Source organism: Akebia trifoliata, chromosome 12, assembly GCF_017979445.1.
Source record: "Akebia trifoliata isolate Shusen 1 chromosome 12, ASM1797944v1, whole genome shotgun sequence".
Taxonomy (NCBI): Eukaryota; Viridiplantae; Streptophyta; class Magnoliopsida; order Ranunculales; family Lardizabalaceae; genus Akebia; species Akebia trifoliata.
The window spans coordinates 29,767,813-29,783,871 of NC_141386.1; the positions used below are offsets into that span (position 1 = coordinate 29,767,813).

At 34.7% G+C, this 16,059-nt stretch overlaps 2 protein-coding genes and 1 long non-coding RNA gene across 3 annotated transcripts; 1 reads left to right on the forward strand and 2 right to left on the reverse strand.

Annotated features, from left to right (window-relative positions):
* The first annotated feature begins 123 nt into the window (after positions 1-123).
* On the forward strand, positions 124-2,555 carry LOC147389378 (Pentatricopeptide repeat (PPR) superfamily protein). The gene has a single exon (XM_086417605.1). It carries the CDS (start codon positions 144-146, stop codon positions 1,905-1,907), a length of 1,764 nt encoding a protein of 587 aa, XP_086273731.1. The 5' UTR covers positions 124-143; the 3' UTR covers positions 1,908-2,555.
* Positions 2,556-3,966: 1,411 nt separating this feature from the next.
* On the reverse strand, positions 3,967-5,246 carry LOC147389379 (GATA transcription factor 4-like). The gene is made up of 2 exons (XM_086417608.1): positions 4,835-5,246; positions 3,967-4,734 (listed from the first exon to the last, which is right to left on the reverse strand). The coding sequence occupies exons 1-2, from the start codon at positions 5,072-5,074 to the stop codon at positions 4,138-4,140; spliced, it is 837 nt and encodes a 278-aa protein (XP_086273734.1). The 5' UTR covers positions 5,075-5,246; the 3' UTR covers positions 3,967-4,137.
* Positions 5,247-14,119: 8,873 nt separating this feature from the next.
* LOC147389380 (uncharacterized) lies at positions 14,120-15,717 on the reverse strand. Its single transcript, XR_015170852.1, has 2 exons — positions 15,643-15,717; positions 14,120-14,307 (listed from the first exon to the last, which is right to left on the reverse strand). It is a non-coding gene; the product is annotated as an uncharacterized LOC147389380 (long non-coding RNA).
* Between the last annotated feature and the right edge of the window lie 342 nt (positions 15,718-16,059).

Consider the following 16,059-nt stretch of genomic DNA (forward strand, 5'->3'; position numbering starts at 1 on the left):
GTGATATTGTCCTGACAGCGAAGAATTTGCATGGTTGTATGATTGGTAAGTGTTTTGCATGAATTTTAAGAAAGTGGAATGACAAAAATACCCTTCACTGTCTTGTTACATAAGATGCACATAGGCTGTTGACTTCAATAGCCATGTTTTCCAATGCAAAGATTCATATTTTAGAGGGAGTCAAGAGATCCATACAAGAACCAAAGCTACTGTATTTAGTAGTTTCGAAACATATATCAAGTACATACTGTATTATTCAGAGAGGCCTTGTTGATGAAAAAAATTCCCAATCAAAGAATGTGGTTTCACAGCCCACTATCAGCTCTTCTATCTGCAAGAATAGTTATACTTTGGTATGCTTGATCAAAGCTTCCACAGATTTGGATTATGGCCGGCAGCTTCATTGCCAAATTCTGAGATCTGGGTTTAATTCCAATGTGTTTGTATCCACTGCTCTACTTGGTTTCTATGTGAAATGCGAGTTATTCAATGAAGCCCACAAACTGTTTGTCGAAATTCCTCAACCAAATGTGGTTTCTTGGAATTCTTTGATTTGTGGTTATGTGAAGAATGGGCAGTTTCGAAAGGCACTAAGTTTGGTTTCAGAGTTAGAGAGGTCTGATTTGCAGGTGGATTCATTCACGATTACAGCTGTGTTAACTGCTTGTGCTCATTTAGGTTTCTTGGACGTGGGTTGGTCAATCCACTCTAAAATTGTTAAATTTGGTTTGAAATCAAGTATCGAAATTGGGAACTGTTTGATTGACATGTACGGAAAATGTGGGTCTGTAGATGAGGCAATCAAGGTGTTTTATGAGATGGTTGATAAGGACTCGGTGTCCTGGAATTCAGTTATAGGAGCTAGTGCTGGAAACCGAAGACTGGAAGAGGCCTTTGGCTTTCTGGGTCAGATGCCTTTCCCTGATTCAATCTCATTTAATGAAGTAATCAATGGCATTGCTCAGTTTGGAGACATGAAAGATGCTATCAGGCTTTTATCAGAAATGCCAAACCCTAATTCATCTACATGGAATTCAATAATTGCTGGATATGTGAATAGGGGACGAATGCCCGAAGCACTAGATTTCTTTACTAATATGCACTCAAAAGATATCGAAATGGACGAGTTCACATTTTCTAGCATTTTGAGGGGAGTCGCGTGTCTATCATCACTAACATGGGGGTCATTAATACATTGTTGTGCAATCAAGTCAGGTTCAGATGCATCATTAGTCATTGGAAGTGCTCTGATCGATATGTATTCCAAGTGTGGACGAGTAAATAACGCAGAATTGATATTCGATTTATTGCCCAGGAAGAATTTGGTATGTTGGAATGCTATGATCTCTGGTTATGCTCACAACGGCGATGCAAGCAAAGTCATTAAGCTCTTCAAGCAATTGAAGACGGAACGAAACCTAGAACCAGACGGCATCACATTTCTTAGTGTTTTATCTGCTTGTGCACGAGATGATGCTGCATTGCAGCTCGGGATAGATTTTTTTGAGTCCATGGTCAGGGAATATAGGATCAATCCAACGATTGAGCATTGTACTTGCATGATTCGTCTTCTTGGGCAAAGAGGAGAAGTATGGAGGGCAGAAAGGATGATATATGAAATGGGGTTTGGATCATTTGGGTTTATATGGAGAGCTTTACTTGGTGCATGTTGTGATTGTGGGGATCTAAGGGTTGCAGAGGTTGCAGCTGCAAAGGTCATCAAGTTGGATGGTGACGATGAGTTTGTGTACGTTTTATTGTCCAATCTGTATGCATCTTATGGGAGATGGAGAGATGTGAGTGTTGTTAGGAGGTTAATGATGCAAAGAGGGCTGAGGAAAGAAGCTGGTTTTAGTTGGATTGAGGTGGAAAATGTTGTCTCAGCCTCTTCACTTGAGGAATCCTAATTATTGCTTCTTCACAATTGTTTACGGAAAAACTTGTTTGTAGAGTTAATGAGAGAAATATTTGATTCCATGTTGTTCCAATCATCAACACTTCACCTACTAATTACTAACCACTAATCTCGCTTGTCTAGAGAAAAAAATATTTAATTTACACGCTTAGATTTCATTTAAAGAGATTTTACACAATTTTTACACATGTGACTCAAGCTCGACACGGTTGGGAATGATACCTTGTTCCCTAAGTATAAGTACAATAAATAGACTAATCAGTTAACCCTAGCCCCTAATTCATGGACTTTGTTATGTAGCATAGTTTAGATCGACAATGCAAGCCTAAGGTCATACTATAATAATTTCATCAATCAATTTATACAATTATTGGTCCACACATTGTTTTCAGAATTAATACACAAAATAGACTAGCAAAGTAACCCTAACCATCCAACCGAGTATGGACTTTCATTTTGGTATCTTGTTAACTCTATCCTTCTGGATTGTACAAAAAAAAAAATAGTAATTGATAAACTCGCTACGAATATGAGATTTTGAAGCTATCCTGATTGTGGGAGTGATGGTGGTCCATCATACGCACTGTCACGAGATCATTGGCTAAGTGCACCGATCAAATCATATTCAATATAAAACAAGGGAAACAGGAAAGCATATAATTCGTATTTACTAAGCACTTCTTGGTACTAAACAATATCATCGTCACAAATATGACCCAGACATGATATATCATATATGTGGGGACATATATGTGCGTATCAAGAACATAAAAATGCGTATATGGTCAAATGGTAAAATTTCTTTCTGTCAAGGAGAAGACGTGGGTTCGATTCCCGCTATCCGCCTATGATGAAGTAATGTAATAGGATAAATGATTCGGTATAGTATAGTTGACCACAATGGGGTAGTGGTCGGCTTGAGTAACACAAACATTGACGAGAATCCAATGACCTGAAAACCTAAGGATTCCTCTGTAAGGTTGGTACACGGAGGGTGAGTCAGGGCTTAAAATCAGGCCGAAAGGCGTAGTTGATGGACAACATGTGAATATTCCTGTACTACCCCTTGTTGGTCTCGAGGGACGGTGGAGGCTAGGTTAGTTGAAAGATTGGTTATCTGTTCAAGTTGTCATCGTCATCACCATTGTCATGCTTTTGTCTGTTGTCCATTCTGTTCCATTGTGTCAATCATCATCATCTAAATACAAAGGCTAATGATCTTGATGCAACATGACATCTCTTTTTATTCCACAAAGCACAAATAATTGATGATCAGCTTCTATTTTTGTGATCCTTTGACTATCATTATCATTTTATGACTGGTTGATAAATTAAGACCAATCAATGGGTTATCCTGATCAACATGCATGCGAACCAACTCATTATTAACCCTTGATTTTAATGACCTTTATTTATTTATTTTAAGGGGAATGATTTGAAATTAGTATTGAACTGTTTAAACCAATAGAGATTCTTATACCATCACTCCAAATAAATCATCAAAATTGATACCCCCACTCCACATTCCAACCATATAGGGTAGGTGGACCCCACACAATCAATAGCCGTCCGATCTGATGTTGGACGTACAGAATTCAGCTACACAGTGGGTTGGGTTGGGTTGGGGGGAGGAAGAAGAAGAAGAAGAAGAAGAGAGGATGGTCATTTATTCACATTTATTTGCTATTGGTGACATTGATCTTAGACCTCAAAAAATCAATCTCCTTCTCTTAAATGTTCTTTATTTTGTCTCTCTGTCTCCCTTTTCAGACACCTCTTCAAAGTTGAGAGAGAAAGAGAGAGAGAGAGAGAGAGAGAGCGTGACGATCCACGTGATACTCTGCAGAGATGAGGTCCAGCGAATATTCTCTCTAAAAAAAAAATGAAAAAAATAGAGAGCTTCTTCTGCCACACCACCAACTTTTATTAAGAGCACCCCAGATGTGTGCTAATTCTTTCTTAATATCATATGAATTGAGGTGTTCTTGATAAAAATTGGTGTGGCAGTGGCATTAGAATCTCTCCATATCATTTAGAATTCAGAAGTCAGATTTCTACAGTAAATTAAACTTGAAATTTAACACTGAAAAAGTGTACCAAAACAAAGAAAACTTCACGAAATTCTCATGAAAGATAAGAGAAGAGAGAGAGAAGCCCTAGATAAGAAACAGATGAAAGTGATGGACCGATAAGATTTCGACACGTGTAAAGAGAAGTAGACATTAGCACACCTTGAAGTCATGGTGGAAGAACTCGTGTCGGTTGCTTTCTTGCCGAATCACCTCCTTCTGTCTTCGAAGCTCCATAACCTTACGATGCGAGTTGGAATGCTGAGTTAACACGAAGGTTGGACTCGCAGCTGGACGATACTCAGGAACGAGTCGACCCGATTTGTATCGTACGCCACATGCGTTACATAGCGTCTTCGGTCCCATCGGTCCTGTGCGCCACTGCGGCGTCTTCTCCGATGCGCAGTGTGTGCATCTACGCACACCTGACGAAGATGCAGATGACGGAGGCGACTGATCTCCGGCGACTATTACCGAAGAAACTGAAGAAGAACTCTCCTTCTTTCTATAGTTATTATTACTTCTACTAGAACCTTGTTTCGACTTACCAGTGACCGGAATGTCAGATTCCGGTGAGGAAATCCAGCTATTGTGTGTCGTTCCGATTCGAGATCTCTTGCTTCTGGCTTTCCCGGTAACTGATGCATCGTATCTTAAATTCATGTTTCCAGTGAAATCGGTCATCGGGAAATCGGAGAACGATTCGTCCACGAAATTCGACAGCCATTCCAACTCTGCTACATCGTCGCTCTACAGAATCATCAACAAAATCAGCAAAAATAAAGAAGAAAATTAAGGAATCTCTGAATTAGTTTTTTTTTTTTTTTTTTGTGGGTGAGTTTTAACTTACAGGGACACATAGATCGTCAGCGAAATTAGAGGTACGATTGGGATTGGGGTTTGGGTTGGTAGTTGTGGTGGCGGTGGTGGTGGTAGCAGCGGCAGATGGGAAGTTTTCGTTAGGGTTTTTGAGTGGTGGAAGGTCGGAATCAGTGGTGGTGGTGGTGGAAGAGAAGAGATCGTCGTTGGAGAAATCGAGAAGATCGTCCACGTGGAAGAAATCTGGAGATTGGAGTCCGTACATCTCCATCTATCTCTCTCTCTCAAAGGCTCTCTCTTCTCTCTCTCTCACTCTCAGAGGTTCTGATATGAGCTTGGAGGGAAGTACAGAGAGAAAGAGAAGGAGAGAAAGAGATTGTAGCTTGAACATTAATTTCAAGGGGCAAGAGAACGTGCAAGGGGGTGCCCATGCAGTGAGAGAGAGACAGAAAGCTCTAATTTAATACCTTTTATTTAATAAATAATTTAAGGGATATTTGAAAAACATCCCTTCAAATTTTGGTGAATATGTGAGATATCCCATTTGTTTTTCAAATTGATGACATGCCCCCTTGACTTATGTATTCTCTTGTAGACTAATTAAAATGACCTAAATGCTCTCTCATCTCTAATCTCTAGTCAAAACCCTTTATCTTTCTCTCAAAAATCCATCATCTTCCAATTCAAATAATTCATTGTGTGATTGAAACTATACTATTATATTGTCACCTAAACTTTATCAACGAAGTTAGATCGTACCTTCAATTTAATCTCGTCTTCAACCTCACCTTGACCCCTTGTAAAAGATCTTTGATTTATTTTATTATTTTATTATTTTTTGAGATTTTAAATCTTAAAATTGAAGGTAGAAAAGTTTATCTAACACTTAAAAGATTGAAAAATATTTTTCTTACTAACTTAATAAAGATTTTAAATCTTACTAAAAGTCGTTTTACTTTAGATTTCATAGAAAAATTATATCAAAAACAATTTTCTTGGGGCATGATCTAAGATTCTTAAAATGGACGATTACCAAGTTTCCACCTAACTATCAGATTTAAAATTAAAATTCAACGATGTAAAATAACTTTTTGTTGATTTTTTTTTTTCAAAGTCCATAGAATTTTTCCTCTATAACTTAGAAGCATCAGATCATGGTTTTAGATGCCACAAGTTGAATTAGGCTAGTTGGATTATTAAAGAAAGACTGATTTTACAAAGGATGGTCAAAGACTTAAACTACAAGTTGACAAATAAGGGCATTTTTATCATCTTTTTATTAATCTACCAAAGTAGAATGAAATCATGTGGGGGCAGTTAGAGAATATAAGGGTGTCTATATATTTTCCAACAAGTGAAAGGGTGAATCTAAATCACCCGTAATTTAATAGGTTAAAAAAAATGAAGTCATGGGTGTGAACTTCACCTCTTCATGAAAAATAAACTAATTTACTTTTTTTTTTTTCTCTCTCTAGAGCAGAGAACATGGGCATCCACCACCGATTCATTAAGTCCATCTTTTATATTATTTTGTATTAAAATCTACCTTGCTTCACATGGGTCCCACTGAATCCTCTTGATCACGACCGTTTATTTATAGAACTAATTCTTTGATATTTTTTAACTTTTAATCCTTGAAGAAGTATCTTTGGAATGACCATTATGCCCTTAGCATAAAATTGTAAAAAAGAAAAGTTTTAAATGGCAGTTGATTCTACAAAAATTAGTTGGGCCCACCAGTCATGGCAATGTGCGTAATTTAATCATTTGATCTCACCTAAATATTAGTATTTATATTTCTTAAAAAGAAAATACCGAATAACTTTCAAAATTGACATCGTTTCACACATTACTGATGTGGATGTGTATATAATCATAAATGCTTTTCGATACGTGAGAGAAGCATCAATGGATATTTACACACTAATGTGTGAAACGATGTCAATTTCAATCTCTCGAATTCAATTTATTTATTTTTTTAAGAAAACGTAGTAGTCTCAGTCTCAGTTCTTGTTCGGTATTTCATTTTAAAAAGATGACACGTGTTTCTATTGGAGGAACTTTTCCGTCCTTTAACGGAGGTGTAACAGCCGCTCCGTTACGTTCTGAGACTAACCGATAGGACCGGACAACTGTATCCAGCTGGCACCCTATTTTTAAGCACGACGGTTTACGGACTAGGATGGCACGTGGGAGGAGGACAGTTGGGCCCTATTAAGGAGGACATAAGTACTATCCGTACGGTATATACTTTTGAGTGATCCAACGTGTACGCTCGATGTTGACTTAAAAGGGCTTTTTCTTTTATTTAGATAAATATTAGTCCACGTCAGCTTATAGGTAGGAAATATTATTCCGTTTTTTTTCCCAAAAAAAAAAATAACTAATTAATTATTAGATATAAACGTGGTTAGGGCTACTTTGGTCTACAAGGTTGAAATTTTTGACATTAAGAAAAGGTTTATGTGAAATAAGCATCGAAGCACGTGACATGCCAGACTTGGTTGTGATCCCTATGCAGCAACATGGCACGTGCATGGACATGTGATCATTAAACAGATAAAACATAAACAAGTGTTTAAAAAATCAGACTAAAAAACCTACATTATTTTTTAAAATAACGGCACACCGTCGTCCTTACATCTAAATCGTCAATGGTCTTAGACATAGCAAAAGTGCATCTCGAGGATCTCTAATCATCTACTTCCAATCATCAATGTGCTTAGCTCAAATCCCATAGTGATAAACAGTGCTCACCTGAGAAATTCAGCTTTTAATATTTTATAAGATCAGTTTTACTTAAGAATCCCTAATCTCTTTTTGGTGATGTGAAATATTTTAGACTTTTTTCTTGATCTCGCAAATCCCAAATTGTATATCCAATTTTGAGGTGTTTATAAGAATTTATTTTACTCCACAACTCACAAAAATCTATGATCTACCAATCACATGCACTCATGTATATTGAATGGCATTCTTAATTTATAAAAGTACTGGACTAGCTTGTGCGCACCAACTATTCTCTCATCCCTGAACAAGACTTGCGAAATAGGATTTTAATCCTACGGTCCATGATCATTGATATTAGTAGTTGGTGGGAATCGAACTTGAGATCATAGGAAGAACACACCCCTTGATCCCGAAGTGCTACCACTTGGCCACCCATCTGGTGATTAAAAAAATACCCTTGTTAGTTATAAAACTACCCTTGTATGCTTGATAGATAATCACTAAGGAGTCTGTGAGCAAAAATTCTATCAGCAAAAAATGACTCGTGTCAATAACAATCATTTAAATAAAATGGAACATGAAGTAAAAAAAAAAAAAAAAATTAAAAATATTGATTTTAAATCCATTTTTTCTATATTTGATTGATTGTAGTTGGATTTTAAATAATCAAACTAATAAGAGCAAAAATAATTTTGATTTTTAGTGTTGGTGTAAACTATATAAGCAAAAAGAACGTCGACTTTATATTTAGAAGGTTTATAAATCAGAAATCAAGGGAGGTGATTAAAAATTATTTGAATTCAATGTGAACTAAAAATATTCTTCAAGTGAGAGGTTTTTTTTTTTTTTTTCTAATTTTTTTGCTGACTTGGATTTTTGGTGAATGAGATCATTATCTATCCATGGTTCTCGCCACCAAGTACATTGCCATTGGACCTACCTAATAAATATGTCCAATGTCAAATCATATCACTTCAATTCCATCTAAAATTCGAATAAGTTATATCTATTCCAAGACTACGAGTTTCTGTAATGGAATTAGCCCTGGAATTAGAATAGCTACGAATTGAAATCATTGATTAATTTTTATCAAATTCAAGTTAGAACAAATGGGATTTAAAACTCGTATGAATTTATAAAACTTGATCGTTCAAAGTTATTGATTGCAATTTGATATCACTGCTCTTTGAGACAATCCTAACCATTTGAACAGAATCGATATTTTTGATTAGGGAAACAATTTCCTTACTAACTTAATAAAGATTTTAAGTCTTATTTAGGGTCGTTTTGATTAAAAATGGATTGCCACACTAACAATCCTCTAAATTTCATTAAAAAAACACTGAAAATAAATTATTTGAAAAACAATTTTTTTTGGGTTCAATCCTAGGTTTTAAGAATGAATGACTACTGAATTTTCACCAAATTCCACGAGGATCATGTTTTTTGAATGTGACAAGGTCGTCCCAACGACCCTTTCTAAGGGTGAAATCCTTACTAACTTAGTAAGGCTAGACTCTTCTGATTTACGGTCTTGATATGAAATCAAGAACAAATAACGTGTATTTTTATTACTAACTGTAAAATTCGGTTAGTTATAGTTTGTGTTAAACAGTGGTTTTAACTATGAGGGTCGGAAAAAGTTAAAAGTAAGGGTCGGTGGGGTCGATTCCTCGTTTTTGTTCCTTTATATCATGATGAATGACGAACAATACGTGAGTCACCTTTTAACAATTCAACAACACAATCCTATAGATTTCATTAAAAAAAAGAAAAAAATTTATTTGAAAAACAATTTCTTTTGGGTTCAATCCAAGGTTTTAGGAATGAACGATTACTGAATTTCCACCAAATTCCAAAATTTTAAAATTAAAATTCAACAAGGATCATATTTTTTTTTAATGTAACAAGGTGGTCCCAACGACCCTTTCTAAGGGTGAAATCCTTACTAACTTAGTAAGGCTAGACTCTTCTGATTTACGGTCTTGACATGAAATCATGGACAGATAATGTGTATTTTTATTACTAATTGTAAAATTCGGTTAGTTACAGTTAGTGTTAAATGGTGATTTTAACTGTGAGGGTTGGAAAAAGTTAAAAGTAAGGGTTGGTGGGGTCGATCCTGCGTTTTTGATCCTCTGTATCGCGATAAACGACACGTACCACTTGAGTCATCTTTTAATAATTCAACAACACAATCCTTTAGATTTCATTAAAAAAAAACTCAGAAAAAAAAATATTTGAAAAATAATTTCTTTTGGGTTCAATCCAAGGTTTTAAGAATAAACGACTATTGAATTTTCACCAAATTCCAAAATTTTAAAATTAAAATTCAATGAGGATTATGTTTTTTTGAATGTAACAAGGTGTCCCAATGACCCTTTCTAAAGGTGAAATCCTTACTAACTTAGTAAGGCTAGACTCTTCTGGTTTACCGTCTTGATATGAAATCATGGACATATAACATGTATTTTTGTTACTAACTGTAAAATTCGGTTAATTACAATAAGTGTTAAACGGTGATTTTAACTGTGAGGGTTGGAAAAAGTTAAAAGTAAGGCTTGGTGGGTCGATCCCGTGTTTTTGATCCTCTGTATCGTGATGAACGACACGTAGCACGTGAGTCACCTTCTAACAATTCAACAACACAATCCTCTAGATTTCATTAAAAAAACTTAGGAAAAAATTTATTTGAAAAACAATTTCTTTTGGGTTCAATCCAAGGTTTTAAGAATGAACGATTACTGAATTTCCACCAAATTCCAAAATTTTAAAATTAAAATTCCACGAAGATCATGTTTTTTTGAATGTAACAAGGTGGTCCCAACGACCCTTTCTAAGGGTGAAATCCTTAATAACTTAGTAAGGCTAGACTCTTCTGATTTATGGTCTTGATAAGAAATCATGGACAGATAACATGTATTTTTATTACTAACTGTAAAATTCGATTAGTTACAGTTAGTGTTAAACGGTGGTTTTAACAGTGAGGGTTGAAAAAAGTTAAAAGTAAGGGTCGGTGGTGTTGATCCCGCATTTTTGATCCTCTGTATCGTGATGAAAGACACGTAGTACGTGAGTCACCTTCTAACAATTCAACAACACAATCCTCTAGATTTCTTTAAAAAACTCAGAAAAAAAAATTATTTGAAAAACAATTTCTTTGGGTTCAATCCAAGGTTTGAAGACTAAATGACTACTGAATTTCCACCAAATTCCAAAAACTTAAAATTAAAATTCAACGAAGATCATGTTTTTTTCAATGTAACAAGGTGGTCCCAACGACCCTTTCTAAGGGTGAAATCCTTACTAACTTAGTAAGGTTAGACTCTTCTGATTTACGATTTTGATATGAAATCATGGACAGATAACGTATATTTTTATTACTAACTGTAAAATTCGGTTAATTACAGTTAGTGTTAAACGGTGGTTTTAACTATGAGGGTTGGAAAAAGTTAAAAGTAAGGGTCGGTGGGGTCGATCCCGCATTTTTTATCCTTTGTATTGCGATGAACGACATGCAACACGTGAGTCATCTTATAACACAATTCAACAACCCAATCCTCTAGATTTCATTAAAAAAACTCAAAAAAAAAATTATTTGAAAAACAATTTCTTTTGGGTTCAATCCAAGGTTTTAAGAATGAACGACTACTGAATTTCCACAATCTAAAATTTTAAAATTAAAATTCAATGAGAATCATGGTTTTGTTAATGTAACAAGGTGGTCCCAACAACCTTTTCTAAGGGTGAAATCCTTACTTAGTAAGGCTAGACTCTTCTGATTTACGGTCTTGATATGAAATCGTGGACAGATAACGTGTATTTTTATTATTAACTGAAAAATTCGATTAGTTACAGTTAGTTTTAAACGATGGTTTTAACTGTATGGGTTGGAAAAAATTAAAAATAAGGGTCGATGGGGTCGATCCCGCGTTTTTGATCCTCTGTATCACGATGAACAATGCGCATCATGTGAGTCCCTTTCTAACAATTCAACAACACAATCCTTTAGATTTCATTAAAAAAACCCAGGAAAAAAATTATTTAAAAAATAATTTCTTTTGAGTTCAATCCAAGGTTTTAAGAATAAACGACTACTGAATTTCCACAAAATTCTAAAATTTTAAAATTAAAATTCAACAAGGATCATGTTTTTTTTAATGTAATAAGGTAGTCCCAACGACCTTTTCTAGGGGTGAAATCCTTACTAATTAAGTAAGATTAGACTCTCCTGATTTATGATCTTGATATGAAATCATGGACAGATAATATGTATTTTTATTAATAATTGTAAAATTCGATTAGTTACAGTTAGTGTTAAATGGTGGTTTTAACTGTGAGGGTAGGAAAAAGTTAAAAGTAACGGTCGGTGGGGTCGATCCTGCGTTTTTAATCCTCCGTATCGCGATGAACGGGCGCATGCAGCACGTGAGTCACCTTCTTTATTTAATGTTAAGTCAATTGAAAATGAACACGTGTCCATCACTTTAAATGTTTTCGCATGACGTATGGGCCCATTCTTCTCACCTAGAAAAGGCCCTCGCGGACGAAACGCTCTTTGGCACATGGGTTGCCTCAGGGAACTGGCATGGAGGACAACTCACGTCATTTTCGACGCTCGTGCATTCAATTGGTTTACTCCGCGTGGCATTCTTCCATTGGTTGAACACCCTTTATTCTAAGATCTTGTTTGGCTTAGTTTAAGAGAACTTTTAAGAAAGTAAGTAAACCTTTTAATAAACAAGTCTTTAATTAGGTACCCACTTCTTAAGAGTGTTATTTAATGTTTGTTAATAGTATGGGGAGTATGGGTAAGTGTTCCACTTTTAAGTCAACAATCTGGGACAATCAGACGGTTGGTGATCATTGAATCTGCATGATTTATCATGAAATCTGTTAAATTATTAATTGATGTGTCAACAAAATTAGTTTACTTCTATACCACAAATTTAGCTAAGTAGACTTGCTTCATATTACGAGGGAATTCGTAAGTTGGCATAGTGTTTTAATAAAAAATTAATAATGCTGAAGTGATCTCAGGCTGGAATCTCATATCCCACTTCTTGGCGTGAAAGAGTATGGGAATCATAGATTCCTTTCATTGAGATGCGAGTGAAAAAGCATGTACGGCTCCTATCCATTTTCACATCCAAAAGTACAATATGAGGTTCCAACTTGAGGTCACTTCAGCACGACTCATAAAAGTTACCTGCTATGGATAGGTTGTCAATAAGGAGGTTGGTTGTACCTTAGACCAAGAATATTGGGCCTAAGTCTTTTAACCCAAATCCAGTCCTAAAAGGCCTAGCAGAGCTTGAATTGATTTTCGGGTTTTATAAAATAAATACATTAATTAAATTCATGCAATTTCCGAAATCAGTTGGAGTCGTATGATATTACTCTCATCAAAATAAGAGTCCGGTCTCCATCTTATTTGAAAAATCAGATGAGTAAACTTAGTATATTGCCATTTTTTTTTTTTGGTTATAAATCATTCATCCAAGTATTCATATTACATTTTAATTATTTTTGAGCTCTATAAAAAATTAATCAATAAATAAAAACTTAAATTCATACATTTTAAAAATTATTTGGAGTTGTTTGATATTTGCTTTTTCATCTTTTTGATGACAAAGATTCCGAACCGTAAGCTCGTTTAGCAGGGGCGAGGCAACTAGCCTCTTAAAGCACCATATCTTGTACAAATCCCCCAGGTACATGCAATTCACCCCCACAAACCACACATACTAAATAAGCAAGGAGAGGGAAGTTTTGATCACGACACCCATAGATGAGAGTGAACTTAAATTTTATAATGTATTTTAGCTTTTTTTTTGTTATAAAAATCATATTATGTACATATAAAACATACTAGTAAGCTGAGACGTGCCTTGCTAAACCCTAGTCCAGCCCAAATTGACACCATGAGTCAAGTATGACAATTTCAAGTTGTATCAAATTCCAAACCTCCTAGTTCAATATTTAAATTGGTTTAACAAGATAAAAACCGACAAATATTGCATTTTACAAGTGAGTTTAAATACACTTATCATATAAAAAATATAATTCTTTAACAAGAATTTTTTATTATTTTTTTGAAAAAAAAAAAAATAAATATAAATACATCTCAAAAGCCTCTATTTGATAAGAATCTAACTAATTACACGAGGGACCAATTTAGTTAAATATCATATTTTGAGAGTTCATTTACAATAAGGGTATCTCATATCAATTACAATTAACGAACCAATTAACATTGTCCAGTTAACTGGTCTAGGCAAACTCATGTCTGTTCAATCTTAACTTGGCACTTTGATTGGGCCTTTTTGTTGTGGGCCGGGCTAAGGACCTTTACTTGAATCTAAGCCTTTTGTTGTAGGCCTATGAAATTTTATTGTGTTTGTTGATGGGTTAGGCCTATAAAGTTTCATATTAAACAAGTAAGAAATCCTTAACAAAATGGACAGCACATTTGTTACCTTCAGAACGATCTAGAGTTTATGATCCAAAATTAACTGTTCTTTCTTACTTCATCATCCACCTTTATCCAAGAATGAATATTTTTTTCATCTAAGTTTGACCATAATGAATTAAATAAAGTATTACTGCTTTTTTAACATGTAAAGAGCTATAATAAACTGAGATAAGGGAACAAAATTACACTAGTCTTGCACAAATCAATTTGTGAGAAGATAAATATTGCCATGGTGGAGATAAACTGAGCTCCAATTCAACAGAACTCATGCTTTCACCTTGTAACTGATTGACCGAGCTCTGATTCAACAAACAGAAAATGATTTGTATCAGAAATCAATATAAAACGAATCAAAACTTAATTATCTAAATTTAGAAGAAAGAGAGATGATTGTATCTGTGCATACCCTCGTCTCTTTATGGTATGATTTGAAAATAAGTGAGACAAGAAAGATGGACTTTTAACATAAAAATGCACCCACAATTTCCTTTCAAGTAGAGAGAAATATGTTTACATGAGCTTATGTGATGAAATGTGTGTTTATATAAGGAAATTCGAACATAGCTCATTGTCCATATATAGAATGAAACATACAAATGGGGTCCAACTTCAGACACAAAACACAAAGTATGTAATGTCAATTCCATCTGGGAAAATGGCAATTCTGTCACTATATTCTTAAATGGGTTTTGTTAACATGTGCCCTAAGGGCACGTGTTAAGGTGCATTAAATACACCTTAACAAAGATTTAATTTTTGATGCGTCTGCACTAGGACATCTCTTAATAAAGATTTGAAGTATATAGTAGAAATGTGTTATCAAGCTGTGTTAAGAAAGAAAAGTGATATAAAGTAAGATGTTTTAATGATTTTCAAGCTTATAAGGAATAAAGTAATATCTATATTTGTAGTACAATCTTCATATTTGTCTCTACATTTTTTTTAATGAATAAAAAAGAAGTAAGCAATAATATGAAATCAAGTAGAAACCATGACTAAGGCATATAAGTGGACACACAAAAAATCTATTAGATACTAGATTTGCTGTTAAATTTTTTAAAACTAATTAAATTTAATTTATTAAAGAGGGACCATAAATCGCACAACTTGATATTTTTCTTTTTCTACTAAAAAAGTACTTGCATAGATACCAGATCTTTCATTAGATTTTGAAAGTTTAGAATTTGTTATTTGCTATATAGTTTTGTATGTGATGTTTTACATAGAAACATAAAAAATAAAACATAAAAAAGAATTCTATAGCAAAAACTCCAGGTAATGGTGAATGAAAGTTTAAGTAGTAACCATGGTTGTGATCATAACGAAGAAAAGACATACATAGTCGTTAAAGTATACTCCAGCACATCTAGGCATAAATTTTCCCAAACATTGCTAATATGATTAGAAGAAACAAAAGTAGTTTGCAAGACGTGATGTTGTTACTTTCCACAGAATGGCTGAAACTTGCACATTTGAAAATTTGAAGGACTTCTTATGTAAATGAAACAAAAACTGAAAGTATATATTCAATTGATGAATTGAAAATTGCAAGCAATCACTTCACCGTGTATTGACTTTTACAACAAAAAATACACAACTAAGTATAAGGTAACCTTTTGATGGAGTGTTCATACTTGAGAATGATGCCAATAACCATTAGTGGTCCGTCAAATGCTCAGTTTATTTCTTTCAACCATTGGGAAACTCATGTGCCTGCAGGAACCAAATAGCTGAAGTTGGTTTCAAGAGACAAGCGCAAAACCAAAGTTGTGGCTCACATAAGCAAAAGAAATCAATCGGTTTCCTAATGGACAACTCAAAGCCATCAGACTTTAAACATTTAGACTTGAAAATAACTGTGGAATCTATTAACATGCATATTGCGGCTTCAGGACCACATCTTTACAGAGAAGACACAGAAGCCGAGACTGTGCCCGGCTCACAAGAGATAAAAGTCTTCTAACCATTTTCTCCTTTTTGAAGGGGCTGTGTGGCCTTGGTGAGGTGGTAAACTGTGGTAATACTACAGACCTGGGCTCAAATCCTTGCCT